Source organism: Ictidomys tridecemlineatus, chromosome 7 (assembly GCF_052094955.1).
Source record: "Ictidomys tridecemlineatus isolate mIctTri1 chromosome 7, mIctTri1.hap1, whole genome shotgun sequence".
Taxonomy (NCBI): domain Eukaryota; kingdom Metazoa; phylum Chordata; class Mammalia; order Rodentia; family Sciuridae; genus Ictidomys; species Ictidomys tridecemlineatus.
Genome location: NC_135483.1, coordinates 45,561,433 through 45,589,033, shown reverse-complemented (window position 1 = coordinate 45,589,033; position 27,601 = coordinate 45,561,433). Strand labels below are relative to the sequence as shown.

The following is a 27,601-nucleotide window of genomic DNA, read 5'->3' as shown; positions in this document are numbered from 1 at the left end:
GATGTTTTCTGCTTCTGTCTTTGACTCACAATTATATTCATCTAGTGATTCATTATATGGTTCTCTAGTTCATGAGGTCAGTTTAATATACTTGCTCATTCAGGCAAAAGGAGATGCTGCTCTCAATTACTCAAGTACATTCAATTTGTTTCAAAATAATTAGAAATATGTAGATGGTAAAGACTTCTGCCCTAGATGATATCCTACATATCAGTCATAAATGTGAGTATATCATTCATTGAGTAAAACCACAATATCTATGAACCATTTTTCTGTTCTCTTATTTATTGACAGGTTTTTTTTTAATTACAACACAATGAATTGATGGTAAATACAGAAGATGCAATAGTATAAAAAGCCATTTAACCCTTCCCTAGGTTAAGACACTTACAGCAGACAAAAACTGCCCCACCCCTAGTCCCCACTTTGAATGGAAATGAAATAAATATAAATTAATAAATACAAAACAAATCACTGCACAGCCCTTAACTCTTTGATTGCCATGGCAAGAACCATGCTGATGATTCTAGCTTGTGACATTTGTGTGGTTAAAGGTTGCCGCAGCAGTCAAAGGGTTATAGCATTGTAAACATAAGTACTTTGTGAAAATGTTCAGTCATGTTAATGGTCTGTAGAATGAGATTAATAGCATGACCCCTTGACCTTTAATGACACAACATTATAAGGAGTTAAGGAGATAATAGCTTGGTGAGCTGTTACATAGACTAGTCAACTAGTCAACCATTTTATTTAACAATGTGCTATGAGGCCTTGATTTACTAATAAAAGACAACTGGTGAATAAACACTGTTCAATGCACTGATCAATAAATCAATGAAAAAATTAATTTAAGCACCACAAAATTTTGCCTGATTATATCTGACAGTCATAATACACTTTAGCACCATTTATTTAGCCTTATATTTGCACACAAACAAGCTTTGTGTTTGTCGGTAGAAGCTATCAGGAAAAAAATTATATATATATATTTGCCAGATTTAAGATGGTGTAAATGTATAGAATCCTGTATGGGCAAAAAACACAACCTGCAAATCTTAAAATTCATTTGGCAAATAAATGTGTTATTTATTTCATTCCTTGTACACATAAGACTACATATAATCAAAAACTTAACAAAAGAGTGTATAGTGTAAAGTGAACAATCCAGAAACTTAACGGTAAGAGTTCAATACTCTCTCCATAACTGAAAACATCAGGGGGAATTATAAAAAAGGCAAAGCATTTTCAGACAACCACAAGATAATGGCCTAAAATTTTAATTTCCTGGTGTTTCTCCCTGCTTCACAGTTTAATGTTATATTTAAATAAAGTCTGTGTTAATTTTTATTCTTTTAATTTCCCATAAACACAACATAGAAAGGAAAATGATTTTCCATTTAAAATGTGTATTGTTTACCCAAGAGACAACTTTTCTTTTTCCTTTGCAATTGCTTGCATCTCATTTGGACTCTGAAAGATAAATTACTATGTAATTTTTAAAAAATATATAATATTTATTTGACAAACTAGGTTCATGGGAGCTTATCCCCCTTAATCTTTCTAGTAAATACATATACATGTATATATATCTGCATATATATACATATATATCTCATATACACTATATTTTTCCAAATCTGTACTACCAGATTGCTTATATGGATGTTATCTGCATTCATTATCATACTGATTCACTACTGGAATCAAGATAATGTTAATATAGGTACATAAGATTTAAAACATTTTGAAAATACGTTACTACACTGATGAAGCAGGCAAATTTCTCAATGTCCATAATATTTGATTCTTTTAAAAACCATCAATAAACTATGAACTAATTAGATTTTATTTTTGTTAGAAAATTAAGTTTATTAAAAGTTATCTCAGCACAAAATTGAACTAGTAAACTCCATTTATTTCCCACCTATAATATAAAAAAACAAGATATATTTGTTAAAATTAGATACCTAAAAAAAAATCTTTCAAGACTTTTAAGCTTGAAGCAAATTTTTATGGCCAAGTCTCTAAAACCCCTGAAAAATAGAGGTTCACAATAGAAATGCTGATGCAGTCACAACCCATGCAGCGAAAAGCTGCTGCTATAATATCCCTAATTCTTTTATTCTATCTATTTCTAATATATGTATGTATACATCAAATGTAAATTACATATACACATACATTTATACTTATATATGTATATGTAATTTACACTTAAAAGGAAATAGACCAAAGAATCAAGGCTTTAGGCATTCATGTCCCCATGATGTACCTTAAACAGAACACTATATTATGGTATTCACTTTACTGTATAATTATTTATTATACATTCTGCAGAAACAAATTTCCTTAGCTGTCTTATCAACAGACAACAGTCAGTATAGTCAGCATTTCACTTTTCTCAGGGGAATAGCTCTATAAAAGTTAGAAGCCAATGACAGAGATTGGGGATGTGTGAAATGACAAGGACTAAATCTTTGCATAAAATTTGTGAAGAAAAATACTAAAAAAAAAAAAAAAGACATTTCCTGGGTGCCACCTTTGATGTAAAAGGTTGTTCAATTTTGGTTTTCACAGAGGAAGAGAAAAATCGAAATCTGTATAGCAACAACAGGAAAAAAAATGGAGGACACAAGGTGGAGATTTAAAGGAATGCAAATATAGGCAGAGACTGATAAGACAGCACAATATAAAATATCCTTCCCAAATAGCTCATTTTTGGAGTAAAAAACAGAAAGCAAACAAATACTCATCTCAGAATTGAAGGAGCAGAAAAAAACAGGCATACACTCACCCTTGTTTAGAAGTCATGTTTTTAGGAGTAACAAAGATTGTGAACTTTTGTATTTATGAACACAGGAATAATGGAATCCATATGATACAAAGGAGTAAATAACCAAAAGAACTCAAAACATAATTTTGCCTAGGCGGTGGCGTATACTAAAGAACTGTGAGAAGACAGACAATAATGTGGCCTCTGCAAAGTTATTTCAGTGATAGGAAAAAGAAAAAAAAACTAGATAAGAATAACCCTTGTATTACTAAGAAAATCATTAATTCAAGCAAAACAATGTTTTATCTTAAAAACGGGTTGTCAATATCTAAAGAGGGAACATTAAAAACTGGCATTACGTGATGGCAAACACAACATGCATCCTAGTGACTTCAATAGACAGCTCACACAGGCTTTCTCCATCCACATCTTGATAAGACAGGTCAATGTAGCAACATACATTCATATAAAACACAGCTAGTACAAGCAGCACCATATCCTGACCTAGGAAAAAGCATCCTAGCATGCAGTCACATCTCACCAAAGCTTAATTATATATGAGGCATGTATAAAAAGGCCTGTGGAAAAAAATATTGTGCCAGGGATCCAAACTAGCTACAGACCAAATGCTACAGACGTGATGGCATGAAAATGGTTAGATTTTCATGGATAAAAACAAGTGAATAAAATAGTCAAGGAACATCTCTATAAGTCAAAAAGTTTATCCTTTTCTTCTTGATCACAATTCTCTCCTTCATTTTTTGGAAGTGAAGTAAAGATTAATGATATCTTGCTCTGAAGCTAAGGGGCCTAACATGATATAATTATCATATTTTCATATTTATATTTAACTGATTTTTTTCTCCCTTCTTAAGGGCATATAAATCCAGCTCTATAGCAGAGCACATGGCAAAGTTATGTGAATCAGCACATCATTCTAGTTGATAAAGTGTCTTCCTACACTGTCCAATGTGCCCTTTAATGTAAGGACACGTTGAGTACAAATTTGAAAATTATCCTCAGCACTATGTTAGTATAAGAAAAATTCTAAGACACACTGCTCTTTAAATTGAAAAGGCATAGAATCCTCAAAAACCTCCATTTATAAATGTCTTTAATGTATAATTTGTATTCTTATTAAGTACTGGCCAGAATTACTGGTATGTCCTCATTTTCATTAAAAAGTATTATCCCTACTTAGTATAACGAATTAGCTTTGTTCTAAAAAAAACGATACACGTCATGTCCCATTATAAGCTCACAATTATGATCAAAAAATGAAGACTGTTACTTCTATATTCTACCAGAAATTTTACAAAGACAAGCAAATAAAATACTCAAGAAACATCTCTGTAAATCAAAAACTTTATGGTTTTACTCTTGATCATGATTCTTTCCTTCAGTTTTTGGAAGCGAAATAAGGGTTGATGATACCTTGCTCTGAAGAAAGATATAACGTGTTTTTCCCTCCGTTTCTGTAAGTGTGTCAAATTAGTGTTCATTCTTAGGCTTTCTATACTATTGGTTTAAATTTCAAAGTAGACATATGTTGAAAGAGATATTTGTAATTGAATGTTATTTATCTGATCTGAAATATTTCAGAATTACTTCAAAATTATACCAATAGAAAAAAATGAGGAATGATTTGAGCAGTACATTGAAGATGAAGATTACATTTAGATGAGACTGTAACACTAAGGCAACTCTTTTGCTACTATGCCAAGTGTTTTGTGTTCCATGATTATTGAGGTAAATTTCTATTCTAGGGAAATGGCTTTTCTCAGGGGATTCTAACATTATATATCTTTCCAATGGAGGAGGTTACTGAACACCTATTTCTGAAATTTTTGGGCTAGAAGGCAATGCATGAGTATCACATGTGTTTATGCAGGTAACATCTAATGACCACTGGCTAAATATATACATTGACATATCGCATATTCATCACTACTGCAAAGAGCTTGAAGTTGCAATTTTCTCTACTATTTTTATACTTGCTAAAGTGAAATTACTGGTTGTTTTATCAAGTGCTATAGTGTCTTTATATTTTATAAAAGACTCTTTTCTTCCTCTTCCTTGTCCATTATATTTATTAAATACAGCTTTCATTATTTATGGTGTGGTACTATCTCTGATTGCTGTTTTCTTTTTTATATGAAGTTCTAACTTTTAAAATGTAACTGTTAAATCTTTTCTGATGCAGGTATGTTTCCTTTTCTGGCAACATGGAAACTATAAATTAGATACATATGCTGTAGCATGTGTTTCCTGTGGTCACAATAAATCAGTATCACAAAGGTTCATGAAATCCAGTGGAATGGTTAGATTCTCCAATATGGCTGATTGACACCTTCAGTGATATCATATATTGGCTGAGATTGTATTTACAGCATTTGTAATGTCAGCTGATTTTACTTTTTTTGTTTAGATGGCATATTCTGTTTGACATATGTGATACTTTGGGATTGTTCTTAAGAGCATCAAAAATTAAACTTTTGCTGTTTGCTGAAAAGAGCTCATCACCATCTACAAGGTTGTTCCAGAACATACTAGAATCTCAAAGACTCAAGACTGTCAGTGAATCACTGCCTTTATTAGCTTCTGGAAATTACTCTGAAAACTTTTAAAAAAGAGATTCTTTTCATGACTCTTGTTTAACAAGTCTATTTGATCAAAACATTCATTCTTCTTTAGACAGCACATTGAGTTTAGTCAATATGAATACACTGGTTATTCTACTGTAAGATCCACAAAGTATGGGTATTTGCACCATACTAGAGATAGCAATACAATATGGAGAACTTGCAAGTATTACATTACCATTCCTAGGATCCAGTATATACAACATTATCCATGTATTAGAACTACCAGAGAAGTTTGGGCAATGTTCTTACCCACCACATTGTGTGTGTGTTTGTGTGTAGGTTTTTTTGTTTTGTTTTGTTACTAGGGATTGAACCCAACAGTGCTTTACCCAATGGTGCTTTACCACTGAGCTACATATGTCCCCAGCCCTTTAAATTTGGAGACAGTGTCTCACTGAGTTGCTTAGGGACTGAATAAATTGTTGAGGCTGTCCTCAATGCTGTGAAGACAGCTTGAGAGGCTTCAGCCTCCCAAGTTGCTGAGATTACAGGTATGCGCCACCACACCTAGCAAACACATTGTGTTTTTAATCACACACAGAAAGGAAGTGAAAATAAATATATAGTATATGAAAAGCCAAATTATGTGTAAATTTAAAAAGATTATAGGAAATTTCAGTAATAAGAGGAACATTTGCTTATTTCAGTAAACTAGTTTGTATCCTTTATTACTTAGTAATTATTTTGTGGTAATCATTACTTAGTAATTTATTATATTTGACTCAGAAAAGCCTTGCTTTCTGATTGATAACAGAAGTTGTCTTTGCAAGTAATACATAATGTTCTCTAAGTTAGCTATATAACACTTGCAACTGTAAAGAGCATCAGTATTCAATGGCTAACAATGCCATATCAGCAGATACTTTGTTCTAAAACGGGTCAAGAGTTTAATTTACAATCTTCTCTACAAGGGTGATGTGGAATTTCTGCTTCAGAGAATACAAGCTGCTCAGCTCTTTTAATACTTCATTCTGTCCAGTTAATAATATACAGAACAATAATATTTGACTAAAATTATAAACTATAGAGACATTTTATATAAAGAACATTATCTTGTTTACATCTGTGTTTATAATAGGTAAAGTACTGAGAAATAACAAAACAGAAGAATATTTTTGTGAGAATAAGTGGGTTTTCATTTGACTTAGGAAACTGTAGGTCTGAGCTTTACAAGTTGTTAGGGATGAGATGAAAAATATTACTTAGGTTGCATGTCTCTTTGGAACAGGACTGATTGATACATTATGTTGTTGGTAATTTATCCCATATGGTTTTTGAATTACTATTCTAATATGATAGATCAATTAGTCACTCTCACTATTTTATTATAATTGATATTTTTCCAAATCTTAACTGAAGAAGAGTTAGAGACCTTACAAAGTGCCTGGTGTACAATAAAAAAAAATGGAATCCCAGTGTTTGTGATTATATTGTACTTATTATTTTCTTATCTCTTGTGTTCTTACAGCCTGATCAATGTCTTACTCAAAAGAGCAGCCATATGCACCTTCTTTTATTACATAAACCCCTTCTTACATTCAAGTAAATATGACTCAAGCCTTATCCTTGACATTTGCCAGAATTCAAGCATGATAGACTTTCCTTAATGCTATGATTATTTTCTAGCCCTTATATACTTACAGTCTCATGATGAATCAGGATATTGTGATGAATGAGTAAAGAGGCAATAGATTGCTTATTTCGTTTCTTTCTCATTTTAGAGAAAAAATATTTTTTTTTCAATGCAGGTTGATGGAGTTCCTGAATGATTTGCACGTGTCCCAAAATGACAAAGTTCCTCATTTCTATCTTTCACAAAATATAATTTCCAGTCATTTTTTTTTTCTCTTGACATTAAGGTCCTGAAAGAATTAAACCCTCCCACAAGCAAACACTGTACAAACAAGCTTATGTATAAAGTCCTCCATGCTTAGCAGTGACTAACTCTTTTTATAATATCAGCATCATCTAGAATGGAAGCACTGAAGTAAAGCTATAGGGCTTATTCTGGTCCTCTTTCCTTGCTTTCTGGGACCTCAAATCCATCATCTTTGATATCTTGTCAAAATATAGTCTGCATTGCATAATGTTTTGCTATAAAGCCATTCCTCTTTTCTAACTGTTCTTTTTCTCTTAGCCTTACAGTATATATTTTCAGATTATGAGAAATATCAATCTGCAAGGCTTTCAGCATGCCACCCATGATTAGAAAATATTTTCCCCAACCAAATCATAAACACGTAGTTTAACCAAAAGGCATTCTAATTTTCATGCTATGTTGAGTATAAATATAAATTCAAGGCAGCCAAACTATCCATTTCCAAATAAGAATGTATACCTACACTCATTAAAAATCATCTGGAAATGTGTATTGTTAGCAAATGAGTAAGAAATTTTCACTAGTATAAAATTCCTGCTTTATATAAAAGCCACACTGGCCATTCAAGTATTTGAGGTTATTTTTTTTCCTATATTTTTTGTAATTCATATTAAAATGATGAAATTAGGCTTCAAATCATATGAAAAGGAAATTAAAAACCACTTCTACCTAAAGGGCATTTTTAGAGTGTGCATGTAAAGACAAAATGTCCATCTGCAGACCCACCATCAACACTCTTTCTCTCTGCACTCTAAGGAAACAGCTCATGTTGAAGAGGTTTTAGAGAACAATTAACAATCCCATGGAGAAGCAACACCATATTCCCTTCAGTTTGTGCCAGTTTGCAAGTTAAAGGTCAAAGGGCAAAGACATAGAACAGGACTCTTCAAGGAAAATTTTCACAGAAGACAATGTTTAAGTTGTTGTTAATGACAGTCAACAGATCAATAATCAAGTTCAAGGCAAGCTGTTCATTGTTTCAAAAGCTAATCCCCTCAAAAGCTGGCTTTCACACAAAGCCAATGTCTGACTCATGGGGTGCATTCCTCCTGACCATCTCTAATAAGTTCACAGCCCAGTGGCTGTAAAGCCTTTCACTGCAAGAAGCAGCTCCTAAAAATCAATAAAGAGGTCTGTCAGTTGCTGACTTTTCTCTAGGAAAAAAATATTGATACAAACCTGCTCTGCAGGTCACATGAAAATGACAATACTGCTCTTAGGACAAATTACACTCAACAATGAAATGCTTTGGTGGTCTCTTGGCTCTGTCAGTGATCAAATGGATGGCAAAATGCCAGAAGCCATACTAACCCTTTGAGAACTATGGTTGACATGCAGTAGGTAATGCAATGGAGGATATTCATGCAACCTCAGAGTCATCATTTTAATTCATTTTTAAAATGGCAATGCTAACTGCGTATACCAAGGCAAATTGAATTCTCATGCAATGGATTTTAAAACAAGAATTCAATATGTCTAAGGAAAAAAAAAAGAATTAGGTTGCCATAAACAGTTATTCAAATAAAATTTCACTCTTAGGAGATACTGTTAACAAAATATCTTTTTTATTTGCCAGAAAATTTTGGGCAGGTAACATCATTGCTGTTCGTTATAAGTGTATTCATGTAGTACTGTAAATCATTTTAGAATTACAAGGAGGTTATGGGATATGTTTTAAAAACTGGAACTTCTTGAACCTATCACTGTTTTTAACATTGGCCAGTTCTACAATTTACCACATAGCAACACTGACAATCCTAAGACTCTGAAAGCTGGTCTGATAGTTCTCAAAGGGTTACACCAATATATTACTAGAATTACAAATCCTTGCAAAATAACTGTCACTTTAATCTACTTCAGAAACATACTGCTTCTTGCTCTGCTTTGTAATGAATATTCCTGACAGACCCATGGAAGGCCTGGGGCATTGGCCTAAATACAACCTGGGGATATTATCACAATGATAGAGGGGTCAGGTGGCAAGAGAGGGTTTAGAAACACTTCAAAACAATTCAAAGGTCCTGTTTTGAATATAGGTATGAATAGAAATGTGATGAAACATTGAGGACATAGCTGAGAACAGCTGTATAAAACGAAAAATGGATGTATTATTAAGGCTGTTACTATATTGCAGATATTTTGGCCCCTTGTTTGTTGGAAAATGGCTGTCCCGACAGTCTAAAGTCCTGCCTGTGTATCCAGATCTCCCACCTGACAAAATGATGCGCAGGAGATTATCCATAGCAGTCACAGAGCTATCTTCTTTGGAGACAAAGCTGTTTTGGGTCTTCACACTTTCCTGAAAGTTCAATTGTGGACTTTTTGTTTAAACATTTTTTTTTCCTTTGCTTTAAAGCAAAAATTGTGGATTTTTCTCTTTTGCTTTTTTTTTTTTCTCTCTCTCTCTCCCCCAAATGGGCTCAGACTTCAGAAGGAAAATAATATTTAAAACCTTTAAGAAGAATCTTTTCTTCTTTTTTTTTTCCTCTTCTTTAGTTAATCCTGAAATTTGACTGGGCATTGAGCGTGCAGAGGAAAGGCCTATAACTGAATGACAAAGAAAGACAAAGGACTGAAGAACGGCAGATACTGTGCATCATGGAAGCTTTCCCATGAGTGTATTTCCACTCATGTGCAGGACCAGCAACCCTCTGGGTTTGGAAGGTCAGCCCCAAATCAGGCTGCCACAAGCCTGCTCCTAGCTAGGAAACAGCATAACAGCTCTTGTCTTGAATCTCAAGTTACCACAAACTCCTGGAAAAAGAAAGAAAGGGAAAAAAAACCCTACATCACACCCACTCTTGCATAGAGCGTTTACAGTACAGTATGTGGCGGGGTGTTCCTTTCCTCTTGAACTGGAACACAGTGTAAACCAATACAAGGAGGCATAAGGCCAAGATGCAGGGAATGACAATAGCTATGGCTTTCACAGTGCTGGCTGTGTTGTCCAGTTTGATGACAATGTCTACATCATCTGGCGGGCTGTGTCCTTCTTTATCTCTGTCTGTTGGTCCATCACAGCCCATAAAATCCTTGAGGATGGATCTCGGATATCCAGGTTCTACCTTGAGTATCTGGTTGTTGAATTTCCAATACTCCTTTCCTTTGTAGAAATATGTAAAGCCTGCGGGGGGAAAACACACATACACACAGATACCACTTATTGGTGAAAGTCTGTAAGTATAGGAATGCTAATGACAGAAGCTAATTTGTAAAAGGTGTATTTTAAGACCCTTCCATTTTCGTAGGAAGAAAACCTATCCTCAGTTCAACTGTTGTGCTCCAGGAACTGTGCCTTCTAATACCCATGGAAAGCTCAGCAGAGAGAGATTTGATCTACAGAGGATGCTGGAGGATGATGAGCTGGAAGTCACATCTACACCTCTGCACTAGAAAACTTTATCCTTTTGTTGGCTTATGGTGTGCTGGCACAGAATCACACATTAGTGTGATGACATCAACCTATACTGAAAGAAACTGAAACAGCCTTATAAATGGAAACACTGTTTTACCCTCAGGCTGCCACCGAAGACACTGTTCAATACATTTTATAAAGCAGCTTCTCACCTCTCCACACCTCCAGGGAAATTTCTTATAGTCTTAGTATCAGGCATCATTGTACTCCTCCAAAAAATAGGTTTTCTTTTGTCATTTGGACAAGAAATCATTATAAATCATAAAACTGGAGGTGTTTTCTTTTGTCTGCTAAAAATCTTAACAAATAAATAGATATTCATAGTATTTTGTGTGCTAACCTCATTTTTGGCTCTAGGCCACATCTGTTTTTCCCTTTCTTTTTTCCCTGTTGTTTAACTTATTTGTACTTAGTTTATGTTAAATTTGTGTCAACTAATTATATTTTATAGAGTGTTTAAAAGCCCTTATTAATCTTTCTAGGAATAAACAAATCTACATTTATAACTTTGATACTTCTAAGCAACTTACAATTCCTGGGGGAGGAGATGGTATGTGGAAGGCTCAAAGAACTCAGCAATATATATGATTCATGTTCTAAAACATTCTGGATGCTCACTTTGTGAGCTCCTGACAAATAAATTATATGTATGCATTTAGGATTATTTGCTAAATAATTTTGCTTTGCTTTGCTGTTAATTTTTTTTAAGGCAGATATCTACTCTTTTCTTCTGTCTATAGCTCCTTTATGTCAAGTTTCTTTGGCTGTGCTACTTGGACTTAATTCTTGTTTTTGAAATAAAACTAAGAAAAAATGAAATATCTGATGTTGTAATTATGGGAGATGCAAGTGTAGAAACTTAGTATGTGCCCTCTCTTTTAAGTCTCACAACTGCTTGGTCAAGTAGAAGTTACTACTCATTTTTTTCAGACAAATATATTGAGGGTTGTAGATTTAAAAAATATATACATATATGATATGCATATACACATATATGTCTATGCACATACACACATATGTATCATGGTGAAAGCAGGATTTAAATATTTTTTTATACGTATAAAGTGTATAAAGTCTAAACACTCAATGAATGATGTTGTTGGTTTAATATCAAAGGTTGCAATAAATGTCACCCCTGAAATAAAGAACTCCAACATTGCACAAAATAATTCCAGAAAGGATAGACTATCACTTCAGGTCAACTTCCTTTTGGAAGTCTTTCTGTTCAAAGCCATGAAAATCTGCTGTGGCTTTTAGTTTCGAAGGACAGTCCTGCAATCAGAGCAACTTGCCAAGTGAAAACAGGTGTATGTAGATTCAAATTTTTTCTGTAGGGAGCTGGTATTTGATCGGACTAATGAAATCCAGTGTAATTACTCAACAAGCTTGGATGAAGAAATGTTGAAGGCCTGCCAAATAACAGCACATTAGATGATCACAGTTGAACAATGGCACTGATTTAGAATTAAACAGACCTTCAAAATAGATGAACGTACTTCTTATGTTTATAAACTGGAAACTAACAGCTGGAAGTGTCCTCATCTTCAATTTTTAGCCAAAGCTAATTACTATCTGTGCTACTGGGCATTTCATATTTATCAGTTCTAAAAGCCAAATTTTATAGTAACACACTACATATATAGGAACAGAATTTGTAGTTACTGAAAGCAATTGTTAGAAATAAGGAATCTAGTCTGTAGGAGTTTGTTAAATAATATGGTTGGAAAGAAGCAGACTGGAATATTGGTAATAGAAATATGCTAAACCTTTATTCTGTAAAATCTATCTCGCTCAATAATTTAGGTTTACCTTTTTCACTTCTGAAATGTCAATTAGTTGAGGAAATGCTTAGTTAATTATATCTTTTTCAGTTTTAAAAACAGCTCTGATGTCATGCTCCTGCATATGATAAAAATTAAAATTTTCAGAAAGAAATCAGTGAGGTTGCAATGTATACTTTGATGATGCTTTTTTCTTTTATGTTTGGCCAGATCTCACTAGTTAGTTTTCTATTGCTTCATCCTAAAAATGTAATGACAGTTCATTGCAGTTGTAGTGGTGAATGGATGTTCTCCAATGGCAGTGCCTCTATGTCCTATTTTGGGCTTTTACATGTTTATTGGTAGGCAGTTAAGTGTTTGGTAAATATTTGTGAATAAACTGACTCCTGTGGAAATGTTTGTTTAAATCAAACTTGTGGTATTTTTAACAGAGAGTGAGTGTTGAGGGGAAGAATAAATACACCAAACTGACGGAACCAGGGGACAAAATTATGTTAATAGGCCAAACATGGGGCTGCAAATGGTAAAACAAAATATGATGATTAAAATTGGAATTTTGTGTCTCTTTCAAAAGGGAATTCCAAAGAAAAAAATAGAATATTCGAAAAGTGTGACTTGACAACAAATGTAGGAATAATTTGAAGGAGGGGTTGATTCTTTACTATGATTTTATTACAGTTAAAAACCAATGCTGCTGTGTGAAAAACACTGTGAGGTAATCTATGTTAAGAAATCATTCTACCGTATTCTGAAAGAGTCAAATCTAATTTGGACTATTGCGGTTATTTTAGGGAACTAAAAGTAAAGAGGAAAAAAGAAGAAAGAAAAATTGTTAAGATGGTTATAGGGAAAACCGGAAGGAGGATGGCTTAGGAAGTGACAATCTCAGGAAACCTGGGTTTGTCTAGTATGACCAAATGAAAAATTTAACCAGATATAACAGATGGCCAGTTACTTTAGCAAAACAATGTAAAAAAAACACATTAATGTTTCCTCTTTGGAGACAGTGCATTAAATCATATTTATTGGGGCTAAAATGTCCTTAGATTTAAGATTTAAGTACATATCTTGCAAATTTTACAATCAGGGATAAGTTATTTGAACGAATTTAGTGTTGGTAAAGAGGTACTTATGTAGGACAATTAAATTTGATATAATGAATTTATGTAGCAATCTAATAACAGAGAAGACATTCAATGGCATCAGATACTCATATTTCACTGGTCAAGATGGCAGAATTAGTATCAATAAGTAGGCATATTTCACTTCAATGTAAAAGGCATAAACATTTACAGCTTAATTTTGAGCCTGTAGACTTTTAAAAAAAATTGACCCTTGAAGGAGGATTCCTACAACAATGGATTTATATAATGGTGGAAGAGTGAAGTAGAGGCAATGTTTCAGCATCCCATTATCTTGAATTTTCTGGTTATCAAATGTCATGTACATAGCTTACCTTTTGATTTTGTACGAAGTCATTATATAATCTCTCTAGTCTGACTGTACTGAATGAAAATCTTGCTTGTTTGCTAACACTCTAAGCAAACAGCAAATAAAAATTATAATATTCAACTTGCATTATTATTAGGTGCTTTGTTCTTCAGTCTATACTAATCTCTTCCTCTCAAGGCCAGTTCCTATCCCACATATTTTCTTATTATTATCTTTTCCGAGATGTTAACAGACATATAGGTCAGTTTAATTCAAAGGTATCTAAACTGCCCCATGTTAAAATATTAACTGTGTATCTTTCTAATGATTCTTCACAAAATTAAGTAAGTTGAGGTTAAAAAGTACAGCATAATACTAAATATTAATCTAAGAGGAAAGTTTATATAAATATTACATAGCTAAAGTATGGCATCTCCCAGTGATTTAACATAATGGAAAAGAACAGTGTGTTACTACAATAGTTAGGAAACTTAAGAAATGTGTAATGCGCATCTTGCATACCATTTTCTTTGTGCACAAAGGCTCCCTGAGGAGATTCAGGGATCCCTTTCCAGACTGTGATTGGCTTGGGATAGCCAGGGTCCATGGTTTTCATTTCTTCACTATATCTCCAATACCTAAAAAGGACAACATAACAACACACACAAAGGAAAAAATATATATATATATACACACATACAAAAAAACCCAAATAGTTACAGTTATCATTCATTAAGTTATTGCTGTATGTTTGACACTATTGCCTATATACCTGTAAGTGATTTATGGAACATCTGAAGACACAGGGGGCATAAGGTATTTATTCTATTTCCTTTCCTGCATATGTTAAAGATGTGTTTATTATTATACATATCCTGCATATGTTAAAATGTATATATTACTATGCATATCCTGTATATGTTAAAATTAGCATTTATTCAGTCTGCTAAAATTCATAAAAATGCTAACTATATTATTCTACCTAAGGATATTTGCAATTCATAAGGGTATCACAAACCCATGTGTGTGTATGCGCTCACAAGTGTGCGCACATACTGAATCTTGATTTTTTAAAGAAACACAACCTTGAACAAAACAGATGTGCCCCAGGTCTCCTTGAGCTTAGATTTTAGGATATGTGAGTATAAAGACAATAAACCAATTATCAAAAAATGCATGCAATGATTGAAGAAGGTAAGAGCTATGAAGAAAAAAAACAAGGCAGACAGAGTTATCTAGGAATATGTAGAAGCCATTTTTAAACTAGTAGAAAGAAAAGATCTCTTTGATAAGCTAACATTTGAGCAGAGAAAAGTGAGGAACAACACATTTTAGTATTTAGAGAACACTGCAGGCAGAGGAGGTGAAGTTCCTGTGGAAAGTACAGGCATGGAGTACTTGAGCACGTACCAGGAAGCGAGGGTGATTAGACACAAAGTCTGAGCAGGAACCCGAATCTAAGGTGAGATAGGTCTTTACACCACATAAAACCTTCAGTTTTCCTCTAAGGGATATGAAAATATATATTTGAGTAGAGATGCTTCAAGAGATGACTAATTCTTGAAAAGAATATGCTGATTGCTTCATGCAAAAGGAGTTGAAAGAGATGAAGCAGAAGCAGAGATATTAGTTAAGGAGTCACTGCAATAAGCCTTGAAATGAGGAGTCAGTTATAGAGCTGATGATAATTTAACAGATTGGGGATATATTTTAAAGAAAGAGACCAAAGGACTTAGTGATGAATCCAATTTGAAATGTGAGAAAGAAGGAAATTGAACGTGACCTTAGATCTCTGGGCCTGATAATCTGGAAGATTACTGTTGTCCTAAGAAAGCAAGGACAAATATGTGATGGCAGTCTGAATCCTGAGAGTTAGGGTGTTGAATTCAGACATCAAAGTGAAATTATAGATGAGAAAATTGTGTATATGAGCATAGACTTTAGGACAGATCTTGAATGGAGTCAAGGTAGTAAAATAGTAAAGCAAAGCTCAGCTAGAGTCAGAACCATCTGGCTCCTGTTCTTTCACAGGGTGCCCTCAGGCCATTTTTCCAGAACCCCTAGACTTCTATGAAAGAAAATGAATATCCCTACTTTGGATCACTCATTATTGTCTATATGTTCTAAGAATAAAAGAAGTTTATATTTTTATATTAAATAAACATTGTCATAATTTTGGGGCAAAACTACTGGAATTCAGAGTAATATTGCCTATTTTAGGCATAATGCCAAATCCAAAAATCACAAAACTCTGTGGATTATCTTCTTTATTCACAAGAAATCCATGATAAAGTAATTGCTGTCCCTATATGAATGAGAATTATTGACAGATAGATGTATAAACATGTTTGTCTGATTTCAAAAGTCAGTTTACTCTTTTCACAATGAATATAATTTCCATATTTACTTGATATCACCAAATTTTCCCAATTTATTTGATATGTCTCCTTCTCCCAACTAAACATCCATGATTACCTATGAAATCTAGTGGGTTTTTTTAATATTTATTTTTTAGTTTTAGGTGGACACAATATCCCCATTTTATTTTATGTGGTGCTGAGAATCGAACTCAGTGCCTCTTGCATACTAGGTGAGCACACTACTACTTGACCTGTATCCCCAGCCCTGAAATCTAGGTTTTATCCATCCACGTTTGGTAAATGACATGATTTAATTCTTCTTGGGATTAGTCATTTTGCCTAAAATTAGAAAAAAAATCTACTCTGAATTTTTTTCTGTGCTAGTTCTTATGGAGGATCCTTTATCTACAGATTTTGTGCAGTAAGTTTTGTTATAAATACCTAGAAACTCACTCAGATAATATTTGCAATATTAGTATCTCCTTCATCTTCAATGTTCACATGGAAATGAGGAAAACATTGCTTCAAGAAGTGTTCCCATTTGTAATCTACAAAGCTGTGTTAACCCAGAAAGGGAAATAATCTCTCACACTTGTTTGCCATAGGTACTCATCACAGGCAAACTAGAGCAGATCTGATGAGCAGATCAGAAAAATCTTCATGGAGAACCACTGAGGTGAAATAATGGTGATAGGTGCCTATCTTTCTTGGATAATGAAGTAAAATTATTCGAATGTCATGCTACCAGTCCTGAAATACAGTTTCTTTCACACTTTGTTCTTTAAAACATCTTATTTTGAATTATTTGTGAATATTCCATTCCTGTAGAACATTCTGTGATGACTACAGAATGGTCACTGTGTTTGAGACTATGGTTATAATATAAAGTTCTCTCCTCTTTAGTTAATACTTCAATGGAATTTACAACACATATGTTAGTGGCTTCTTTCACTTAACCAAAGAAAGCTTCTCACAAGGAAATATGGAAATACTTTATTTCTTGGATAATAGCTCCCCCCCTATTTTACATCTCTAGGGATCAGAATGCATGTTGTATTACAGAATCAAAATGTACTTGGCAAGAAGGACATGGGGGTGCACACATGAAATTCCACTGGCTCAGGAGGATCATGAGTTCAAAGCCAGCCTCAGCAAAAGTGAGGCACTATGCAACTCAGTGAGACCCTGTCTCTAAATAAAATATAAAATAGGGCTGGATATTTGGCTCAATGTTCAAGTGCCCCAGAGTTCAATCACTGTTAACCCCCTACCCCCAGAAAAAAAGGAAAAAAATGTACTTGGAAGGGTTTCCCTTCAATGATAGATTAAATAATGATATACCTTACAATAAATGGCATAATTAAATGACATAAAATATAAGTTAAAGTCAGTTTGAAATGGTTGAATTTTGGAATAATTTAAAATCCTGGTATGATGCAGTCATTTAGTAACATTACTACATACTTAGAAACCAGTTTCTGAGAAGTAGTCATATTATTCTTTATGTAATAATATCTATATTTTATGTTGTGTTTTGTGCCAATAAAGCAAATTTATGTAATACATTCTATTATTTGATTTCCCTTAACTCCCTCAGAAATCTTTATACTATAATGTTCTCTATAATTATAACTATAATTATAGTGTATATTGTTGCTCAATCAGTGTCACAGCACTGGGCATCATTTTATTTGAAGATAAGTGACTTATTTGCCTTTGCTCTGCTGTGTTATGGAAGAGCTCTTTGGTTCATAGTTCAGTATGTTTTCAACCTTGTTGCTGCTAGTAACTCTCATGGCATATAGCATCCTGAGCCCTCTTTGGTTCATAGTTCAGTATGTTTTCAACCTTGTTGCTGCTAGTAACTCTCATGGCATATAGCATCCTGATAATATATTTACTTTTCACTCTTATTGTTGAGGTATAGTTGTTATGTATAATTTTCCTTCCTTCCTTTTTCTATTCTCTCTTAGATAACTCTCACCCACTGATACTTTTTTTTTAAAGTTGAAGATGGACACAATACTTTTATCTATCTATCTATCATATATTTATTTATTTTTATGTGATGCTGAGGATTGAACCCAATGCCTCACACGTGCCAGGAAAGAACATTTTGAGCCTCTCCATTGTATGCCAGACTCATAAGATTCATAGAATGTATGTTTCAAGAAAATATCTATGGAATGTGAGTTTTATTAGATTCTTTTATAGCCACATAATTCTGGTATAAATTTACAAAATAAATGAATTTTCTCTTTCCCAGCAGATAATGTAAAATTAGAATAGGGGATCACTTTGCAATCTGAGAATCTCAGTGTAGGCTTGAACCCTCAGGTTGCCTGCTGTGTGTCAGCTTTGTGAATATCCCGTAGTCTGGAATGTGATAAGAAATGCTTAACTATTTTCAGGGTTGTCTTGCTAAAGGTACTGGGGCTTGTTAAATAAAGGTTTGGGTTTTAATTTTCACATATTTGAACATGTTCCAACATTAACAAAAAAGCTCAACCTGCTGATATTTTCCTCCCAGAAAAATAAGTTTATGGATTGGTTAAAAAAGAAATAGCATATTCAGGCTAGAACTCTTTAAACTGCTTGAGGACTTTAAAATTTAGATGTTATAGTGGAGAAAATATGGAATTTTGTGCGGAAGGGTCAATAAATGACAAAGAGTTTATAAATGAACATCATATACCTTTTCATTCTGATCATCAGTCATGTGTATTGTAGTTTTTTTTTTTTTTTTTAATTTTGAACTGAGAACTAAACCCAGGGGCACTTAACAACTCAGCCATATCCCAAGCATTTAAGGTTTTTTTTTTTTTTTGTTTTGTTTTTTTTTTTTGAGAGAGTCTTGATAAGTTGCTTAGGGCCTTACTAAGTTGCTAAGATTGGCTTTGAACTTGTGATCCTCCTGCCTCAGCCTCCTGAACCACCGGGATCTACTGTAGAATTTTGATTTTAATTAGATGTTTCTTTGAGAGAAGCATTCTTAATGTTTTAAAACAATTATGATAAGAAATAAGATTCATTAATCAGATTTTAGACTTGATCATGAATCACATGAATAGGAGAAAAGAGTTATTCATGTGATGGAAATTTTTAAAATGCTTTCTATGCTAAGAAATAAAACAATATAGAAGTTTCTGTAGTGAAACAATTTAATTAGATATTGCTGGATACTGAATTCCAAACTAAATTCAAGTGGACCCAAGGGTCATTTCACATGACAGATTTTTTTTTTTTTTAAATCCAACATGATGTCCATCTCATGGACATCATTACCCTAAACATGTATGAGAAGATATGAATGGTGTGAATATATTTTGCATACAACCAGAGATATGAAAAATTGTGCTTTATATATGTAATATGAATTGTAATGCATTCTGCTGTCATATATAACAAATTAGAATAAAAAATTAAAAAAAATAAATCCAACATGGTTGCAATTCTTTGCCCAGATTCAAGATTTATGACCACAAAATAATAGAATGCTTCTTTTTTCATACCCAAATAATCATACTCTTCAGAAACATACTTAAAATGCGACAAAACAGAAAATATCATTTTTTACTATGTTGTTGAATGATTTAAATATACATAAAATAATTAATTCATAAACACAATTTAAGCTGGAAGTATTTTTCTATTTGACTATTAGTGGCAATTTAAAAAATTCCAAGGTGGGCCAGAATTTTGTCTTTTAAAAAATATGATTTTACATTTCTCAATAGTTGAACTTCGAATGCTGTATCACACTAGAATCTTGGAATTTATTTGTGAGAAGATGCTAAGAAGTGATTTAGAAACATAGCATTTTAGAGCTAAATGCTATGAAGACCAAAATGTATCCAAGTACCAAATTATAGTCTATTATGAAAAGGGCAAGCAGGAATCTGAGGGACCGAGTTCCATGCTGTATGTGAAGTAGTGAAAGAGTAGATATTTTAATCTGCATTTACAGATCTATTTAAAGAACCACCATTTCCTCTACTCTTGATTATTTCCATTCTTAAAAGATTTCATGGGGACCTCTGCTTTCAATACCTTTTATATGTCAATTACTCCCAAATCTGTGCCTCCCACTGACCTTTCCATTCAGAGTCAAACTCAATTATCCAACTGCCTACTTGATTCCTCTCATTTGGTTTTCAAATAGATGCTTCAGATCCAACAAGGACATTTCAATCTCTTCATCTCTTCCCCCCCCCCAATATTCTTTTCCTTGTCTCCTTTTTCTCCAGAAATTACACTACTCAATTTTTGGGTGAAGATTCTAGAAATTGTTTCATGTCCCCTGAGATCCAAGTCATAAGAATAATCATTTATTATGATTACATTCAAAAGGAATCCTTCATCTATCACTTTTGCTTCACCTCCACTGCTGCTGTCCTCTCTGCCTGTCTAGTGGTCTCCCAAGTACCCTTCTTACTTCCACTCTGGAAGCCCATTCTTCACAGCAGCCAGAATGACCTTTAGGGACACACATAAAATCAAGTCATTGTGCTCCTGAAAATCTATACTGCCTTTCCATTGTACTCAGTACAAAGTCTTCCCGATGACCTCCAGGACGCTGTGCCATTGGATCTCTACTGACCTGCTTGACCTCTTCTGACCACTTAATGGCTATGCTCTAACCACATGCTTTCTTCTATTTTTGAATGTCCTATTTTCATGTCCTTAGCACAACTATTTCATCTGTCCATGACACATTGGTCTGAATAGTTTCATATAGCTAAAACCTGTCCCTCTTCAGGTACTCCTCAAGTGTGCCATTCACAAGTGAGTTCCTCTCCAACTTCCACTACTTCCTAATTACTCCTTATCTCCAATGAATCTCTATCCCTAAAAAACTTGCCATACTTCTTTGTAACATTTCTCAATGTAAAAACCATTAAGGTCATCATTTTTTTTTTTTACTCCAACAGAATGTAAGAGCCATGGGAAGCCTTGTAGTTTTAAATATTATCTATCTTTATTGTCTAGCACATGTGATATAGTATGTTTTGAAAAATAAATTTTGAATGAATTAATGAGGGCTAGGCCAGGACTGGTACAGACATCTGAAGGAAGCAGACATTAAAGTTATTGAAAATGAAATTGATTGCCTTATAGTCATATTGTCACTGCAGGCAGCTAGGTACAATTAGGTAGGGTCATAAATCTAGAATGAATGTATTGATAAATGTTATGACTCTGGAATTATATAATTATATAAATATGTATCACCTATAATTCATGATACATCAGATCATACGCCTGGAAATTATATGGAATCCTACTCTCAATATTTTTAAAGCCTATAAAATCACAGTGATTTAAGTAAAACACAAGTAATAAGAGTATATTCATACACTTTGCTCTATCTTACAAAAAGTGTTTGAAGTAGGAAGGAAATGAACTGAAACCGTTTTCTCATTTATTAACAATCTTTATTATAAATTTGGTATTAAATCTAAACTGATTTCATGAATTTGAGGTATCTCTCAAATTAATTTAATATTAATACTAATAACTAGTATTTATCTGTAAAGTAAAATTTTTCTAATAACTAAATTTTTAGAAGGGGAAGAAGATTTAAAAAATATTTCTGGCATATATAGGAAAAAGAACTATCTGATAATTAAATGATAACTTTTAATGTTATGTATGAAGCTCTCCAACCCATATTGAAGATTGAACTCAGGGCCTTATGCATGCTAGGCAAGCTCTACCACTGTGCTATATCCAGAGCCCAAAAGCTAAACTCTCCTTCTGTGTCTGAAAACCAATCTCTCCAACATATCTTCTCAGACTTCTGTCCTATGCCTAGTCCTGAAAGAGTATATGTAAATAATCAAAACTAGAGAATTAAACAACCTCAAGGGTTATAATGTTTTAAAGAATATAAGTCTGCACATTTATTTTATTTAGTGGTCATTATTCTGTGGCAATAAGTACTTCATTTTTTCTCTTCTATTATATTATACTTATATACTGTTGAGAGTCATTATGCTTTTTGTGGCTCTAGCAAACATCTCTATGCTGAATCCTTTTGTTTGTGATTTACTAAGAAGTGTTTTAGAAAGGCCTTGACTATATTTTCATGAATTAAAATCTATGGATATTTTGTTATAGAAATATAATATATGTAAAAGTTGAAAACAGAATAAACTCAAAAGTTTACATTCTTACACATGGAGGCCAATTATAGGATTTCATCACAGATAAAACTCAATGTCTGAAATCATTTACAATTAAAAATCATAAATTTTAAATAAACATATTTATATCCTTAGTTATTTTACTCTTAAAGCTGGAGATAACAAACAGGGATATTTTATGCCAGGGTAATCAGGCAAACTCTTTAGGAGCACATAAGACATTAAAGCCTGTGTATTCTTTATAATGTGCTTAGAAAAGGCAGCCCAATGGCATACGTACGTAAGTCCTACAAACCAGTGAGGGATAATTAGTGCTTTCATATTGTTACCCAGTTAGTAACAATTTAGTTGAAATTTGAGTTTTCATCTTTATTACTTTTTCTACTTAGTATTTATTTAAATTAATAAAAACAGTCTTCATATATTTTGTATGTAATATCTGTCAAAGAATGGACAGGGGTGGAGCTATGTATACTTGATAGCTACTGTGAGTTATAAGGCTAACAATTTAGTTATAAAAAAATTTTATGAATCCTGTTAGTGATGTCACAGGAAAAAGGAGAAGAATAAAGTTTCCGGGAAGGGATGTTATACTTCACACTAACAGTATCTACTGCAGTGATAGCTTGTTAATAGTTCACAGCATCTGCTTGTTGGTAACTTAATAAATGGCTTCTAAGGGAATACCTGTGAGTAAACTGAAATTATTTGAAAATGGTCACAATTAACTGTGTGTGAAGGGTAACCATTTAACATTGAGTGTAAGGACACACAAAGCTTGTAGTAAGGAGTATTTTTTTTTCTAGATGTAGTAAAATTATAAGAAAATGCACTATAAGGACACATATATTCATTGCCTATGTAGCTTTATAGGCATGCAATGAACATGGAGAAAAGAAAGAATATATATTGTAGAAATATACACTATAATAAGTAGGCTGATCCATAATGAGGGGATGTGGGGGGAATGGAAGAATTTTGAGGGGGCCCAGGGGAGGGGGCACAGAAGTAGGAAAGACAGTAGAATGAGATGAACATCATTACCCTAGGTATATATATGACAACACATGTGGTACAATAGATACTACATCGTGTACAACCAGAGAAATGAAAAGTTGTGCTCCATTTGTGTACAATGAATTAAAAAGCTTTCTGCTGTCATGTATAACTGATTAGAACTAATAAAAAGTAAATTTAAAAATGTATTAGAAAGAAAAATCTTAAAAAAATACATCATAAGAAAGTCACATTAGTTCATTATATGGTGATTTATCTTAAATATTATATTATTTAAAATGTATTTTAAAATATTTTCTACTGCATTAACTTGTGTTTATAGCCACACAGATTCGTTATCAACAGTGCTTGCCTATGATAGACCAGAAACATTGACTTCTGGAAACATTCATTAACTCTTTCCTATGTGATGTGTGTACTGACCTGTCCCCTTTGAAGAAATAGGTTTTCCCAACGTCCTCCCACCAAATGGCTGAGTCAATACCATGGGGGGGAATTCCACTTCCGAGAGTAATCAAGTCATGAGGGTAACCAGGTTGAAGAGTTGTGTCCTTGAATACCCAATATTTGTTACCTGTATGAAATAAGTGCAAATGCAGAATGCATTAATTGAATGTCAGATTAGAATATCTCTATTAGCACAATTCATTTAAGTTATTTGCATGGAATCTTTGAAATATGTTAGTAGCAGTCATGTCTACAATATTGATGTTATTTTTGAAACACCAATGTTATTTTCAAAAACAGATATAATGAATAATTACACAGTAATATATTCAAAATTGCATTCATTTAAAAAATAAAATAAATTTGCAACTAGTACTAAAGACATAATTCTGAGTCACAGATCCAGGATTCTGCCCCTGGGAATTAGATCCCCTATTTTTCTTCAGAGCTAAGTCATCCCTGGGTTTTGTTCATTCTGTGTGTCCTCAAATTGCTTTAATGATTATGTCTTTTCTGTTGAAGCACTTCCTCTGAGCTGACCTCTTCCTTTTATTATGTAAAAAGTCACAAGTCTCTCTAGTCTTATAAAACATCCTCCTCTGATTCTGCCCTCTTTCAGCTGTAAACTATCCCTCTCTATAAGAGTGGTAACTGAGGGGAGGACAATTTAAACCTTAACCTGTGCAGAACTGCCAGCGCATGATAACACTCAAGAGCAGGCCAACTTCAGTCAGTTGTATTGCTGCTTGAAAATTCTCTGCAGATGACATATCTACTCCTGCCTCATGTCCCCAGCACAATTGAGCACCATGTCCTTCACAGTATGCTCATCCAGTTGTCTCCAACCAGTTCTCCCTCCACTGAAAGCTGATTTCATACCCAACAGTGCATTAAAACTTCTTTTCTTCTTGGAGCCCTCAAGGCCCTCCAAACAGTTTTTCACCTTTATCTACTGACAGGATTGACCGTATATTGTAGTGCACTTTCCTCCCTAAGCAGCTAGAGAGCCATTTTCTCTTGGTTCCTCTCTACCTTCTGCAGTGCTCTTTTCTGAACTTATTTTGTCAGAGACTCTGTTCCTTGCTCTCATTTTTTCTTTCTCTATAACAGAAGGAATCACAAACTTAGATGCCTACAAGGGCTAAGTTAGAAGATGGCAGGATTGGAGTATCTTCACTAATATTGGACATTTCTATGAAAATCAGTAAATATCCATTGCCCCAAAGGCTTCTCTCTCTCTTCTCTGACCACTTAGTTTTTTTGAAAGATCCAACAACCTATTGAATTACTCACCTTTCCTCGGGTTAATATTTGGTAAAGTAGGAGTTCCTATGTCCTTACTAACTAATGCAAGGCCTTGCTTTATTTTAAAATATTTAAGTACCACTCTTGGATGAGGACTACGTAAACTGAAGCATTCAAGTCATACCTCAAAGACATTTAAAATTCTTAAACTGCCCTAAAACAACACAAAACAAAACTAAAACCAAACTCCACATCTTCAGCCTGGATTTAATGAGGACTCTTGAGTTTGAAACCATGGGAAATCTCATTTATTTTCTAAGACGTTCTATTACTATTTGATATAACTTACAGTAAAATGTTGAGTGTCTCAGTATTCTAAGAATCATGTTAGATACTAAGAATACTAAAGAGAGAAAGACTGAATCTCCACCATGATCATCCTACATGAAGAGGCAGACGGAAACCAAATGCACATATATATAATTGCAACAACAGAAAAACTAATAAGTGCTATGAAGAAACATACCCCAAACTGAGAAAAAGAAAAAAATAGAGGGTCTTAATTTAAGGTCAGGGAAAAATATCTCTAAAAAAATAACATACCAGCCGGGTGGGGTGGCACACACCTGTAATTCCAGTGGCTTGGGAGGCTGAGACAAGAGGATTGTGAGTTCAAAGCCAGCCTTAGCAAAATCGAGGCACTAAGCAACTCGATGAGAACCTGTCTCTAAATAAAATACAAAATAGGGTAGATGTGGCTCAGAAGTTGAGTGTCTCTGAGTTCAATCCCTGGTACAAAAAAAAAAAAAATCTAAAGAAAAAAAAGTATTTATGCAAAGAATGACAGGAAAAGTGACCAAGCAGAAGAGAATTAGTTATCAAGGAAGTGAAAGATTAGTGGACAGTAATGAGCAAGGAGAATGGCACTGATAACCAACCTATGGGTCTGATTTTAATTTGAGTGCACTAGGAAACCATCAGAGATTAAATTATAAAAGGATACAATCAGGTTTATATTTTCAAATGGTGACTTTATTCTTTCGTGAAAAATGAATTACTGTAGGAAGAAATTAAAAGACGTGTCAAGTTTCTTTTGCAAGAAGTAATTAACTGAATCACTCATTCAACAACCTCTATAATACATATACCAAGTTCTGCTGCAGATGCCAGAGGTATGGGAGTGAAAAAGGAGAGCAGCATCTCTATCTCCTAAAGCTTAGATTCTAATGGATGGGTGTGGGAAAACCAGCCTTAAATAAGCAAACAAATAAATGAAGATACCCCTAGGGGAATAAGTATTTAAAAACAGAAAAAGGACATGAATGGAGATGGATGGGATGGGGGCTACTTTATAGTGGACACAGAAATGATCCTCCTATTCAATTGTGGACTTGTATCATTCAAAGGCTCCAGCTCAGTGAAGGTTGTTTTGGATGATGGAAGTATCAAGAACATATGCTGTCATGAGAAGAAGTTTGTTATGTGACTAGAACATAGTATGATAGGAGTGTAGAGTAAGGATAGAGGTAAAGATCAGATAACTTTTACAGGAGTTTGAATTTTGTTTTAAAACAAAGACAAAATCATTGAATAGTTGCATTAGAATTTTCATCAATCATAGTTTGAACTAAAGTTGCATAAATTGAGGTGTAGAAGAGAAAATGAATTAATGATATATTATAGAGATGAAATTATAGGCATTTCTGAGACCCTGGCAGAGGGGAGTAAACAAAGATAATACCAAGGATGATTCTCAAGTTCTGGTTTGTGTAGACAAGAGAATCAGAGTGTTATTCAATAAGACAAAGATGAATGGAGGTGGGTTCAAATCAAGAGTTTGAGATGTCAGCATGATATCTACATAAATCATGTAATCAACTGGATGTGCCTGGGTGAAGACAACAATTTTTAAGTTATAGTATAAATATAGTGTTTATAATTTACAATTTAGTGAGATTATCTAGGAGACAGTATATAGAGAAAACAAAGAGAAGCCAGAACTGGGCTTCTAGAAACATGTGACTTTCAAATAAGATCACATAAAGGAAGAATATGCAAAAGAAGAGAAAGAAGAAGAGGCAATGAGAAAGAATAAAATAATAGTATATTTCAGAAGCCAAAAAACAGAGTGGTAACAAATGGCGCTCTCTAATCCAAATATCTCTTGAAAGCCAAACAGCTTATATAGTTACCTATTGGGATTTTCTGCAAAATTAATTTACAAGTCCAAAATTGTATTCATCCCAAGATCTTTCTTCTTCTTTTCCTTCTTTGGGTAGATGGCCTATTAGTTAGTCAGGGGCTCACATTGTTTTTCATATTTAATGATTCATTACATTCAACTTATTTGAATTCCTAACACTCACTTGAAGTTGTCTGCTGAATCCCACTCTCATTGTAGCTAGCATGAGGCATTTCCATATCCCTTCTAAAGATAATTGCTTTATCTCTTATCCTCCATT

The 27,601-nt window shown here is 33.6% G+C and overlaps 1 protein-coding gene across 1 annotated transcript in view; it reads right to left on the bottom strand.

The window, feature by feature from the left end:
• Window positions 1-265: 265 nt before the first annotated feature.
• The window catches only part of Mmp16 (matrix metallopeptidase 16), a 257,943-nt gene continuing 230,607 nt past the window's right edge, over window positions 266-27,601 (bottom strand). Inside the window, exons 8-10 of the mRNA XM_005328635.4 lie at window positions 23,871-24,021; window positions 14,447-14,562; window positions 266-10,421 (exon numbers count right to left, since the gene is read on the bottom strand). Of these exons, the coding sequence (XP_005328692.1) occupies window positions 10,087-10,421; window positions 14,447-14,562; window positions 23,871-24,021 (602 nt within the window). The 3' untranslated portion in view covers window positions 266-10,086. The remainder of the gene's footprint in view (window positions 10,422-14,446; window positions 14,563-23,870; window positions 24,022-27,601) is intronic.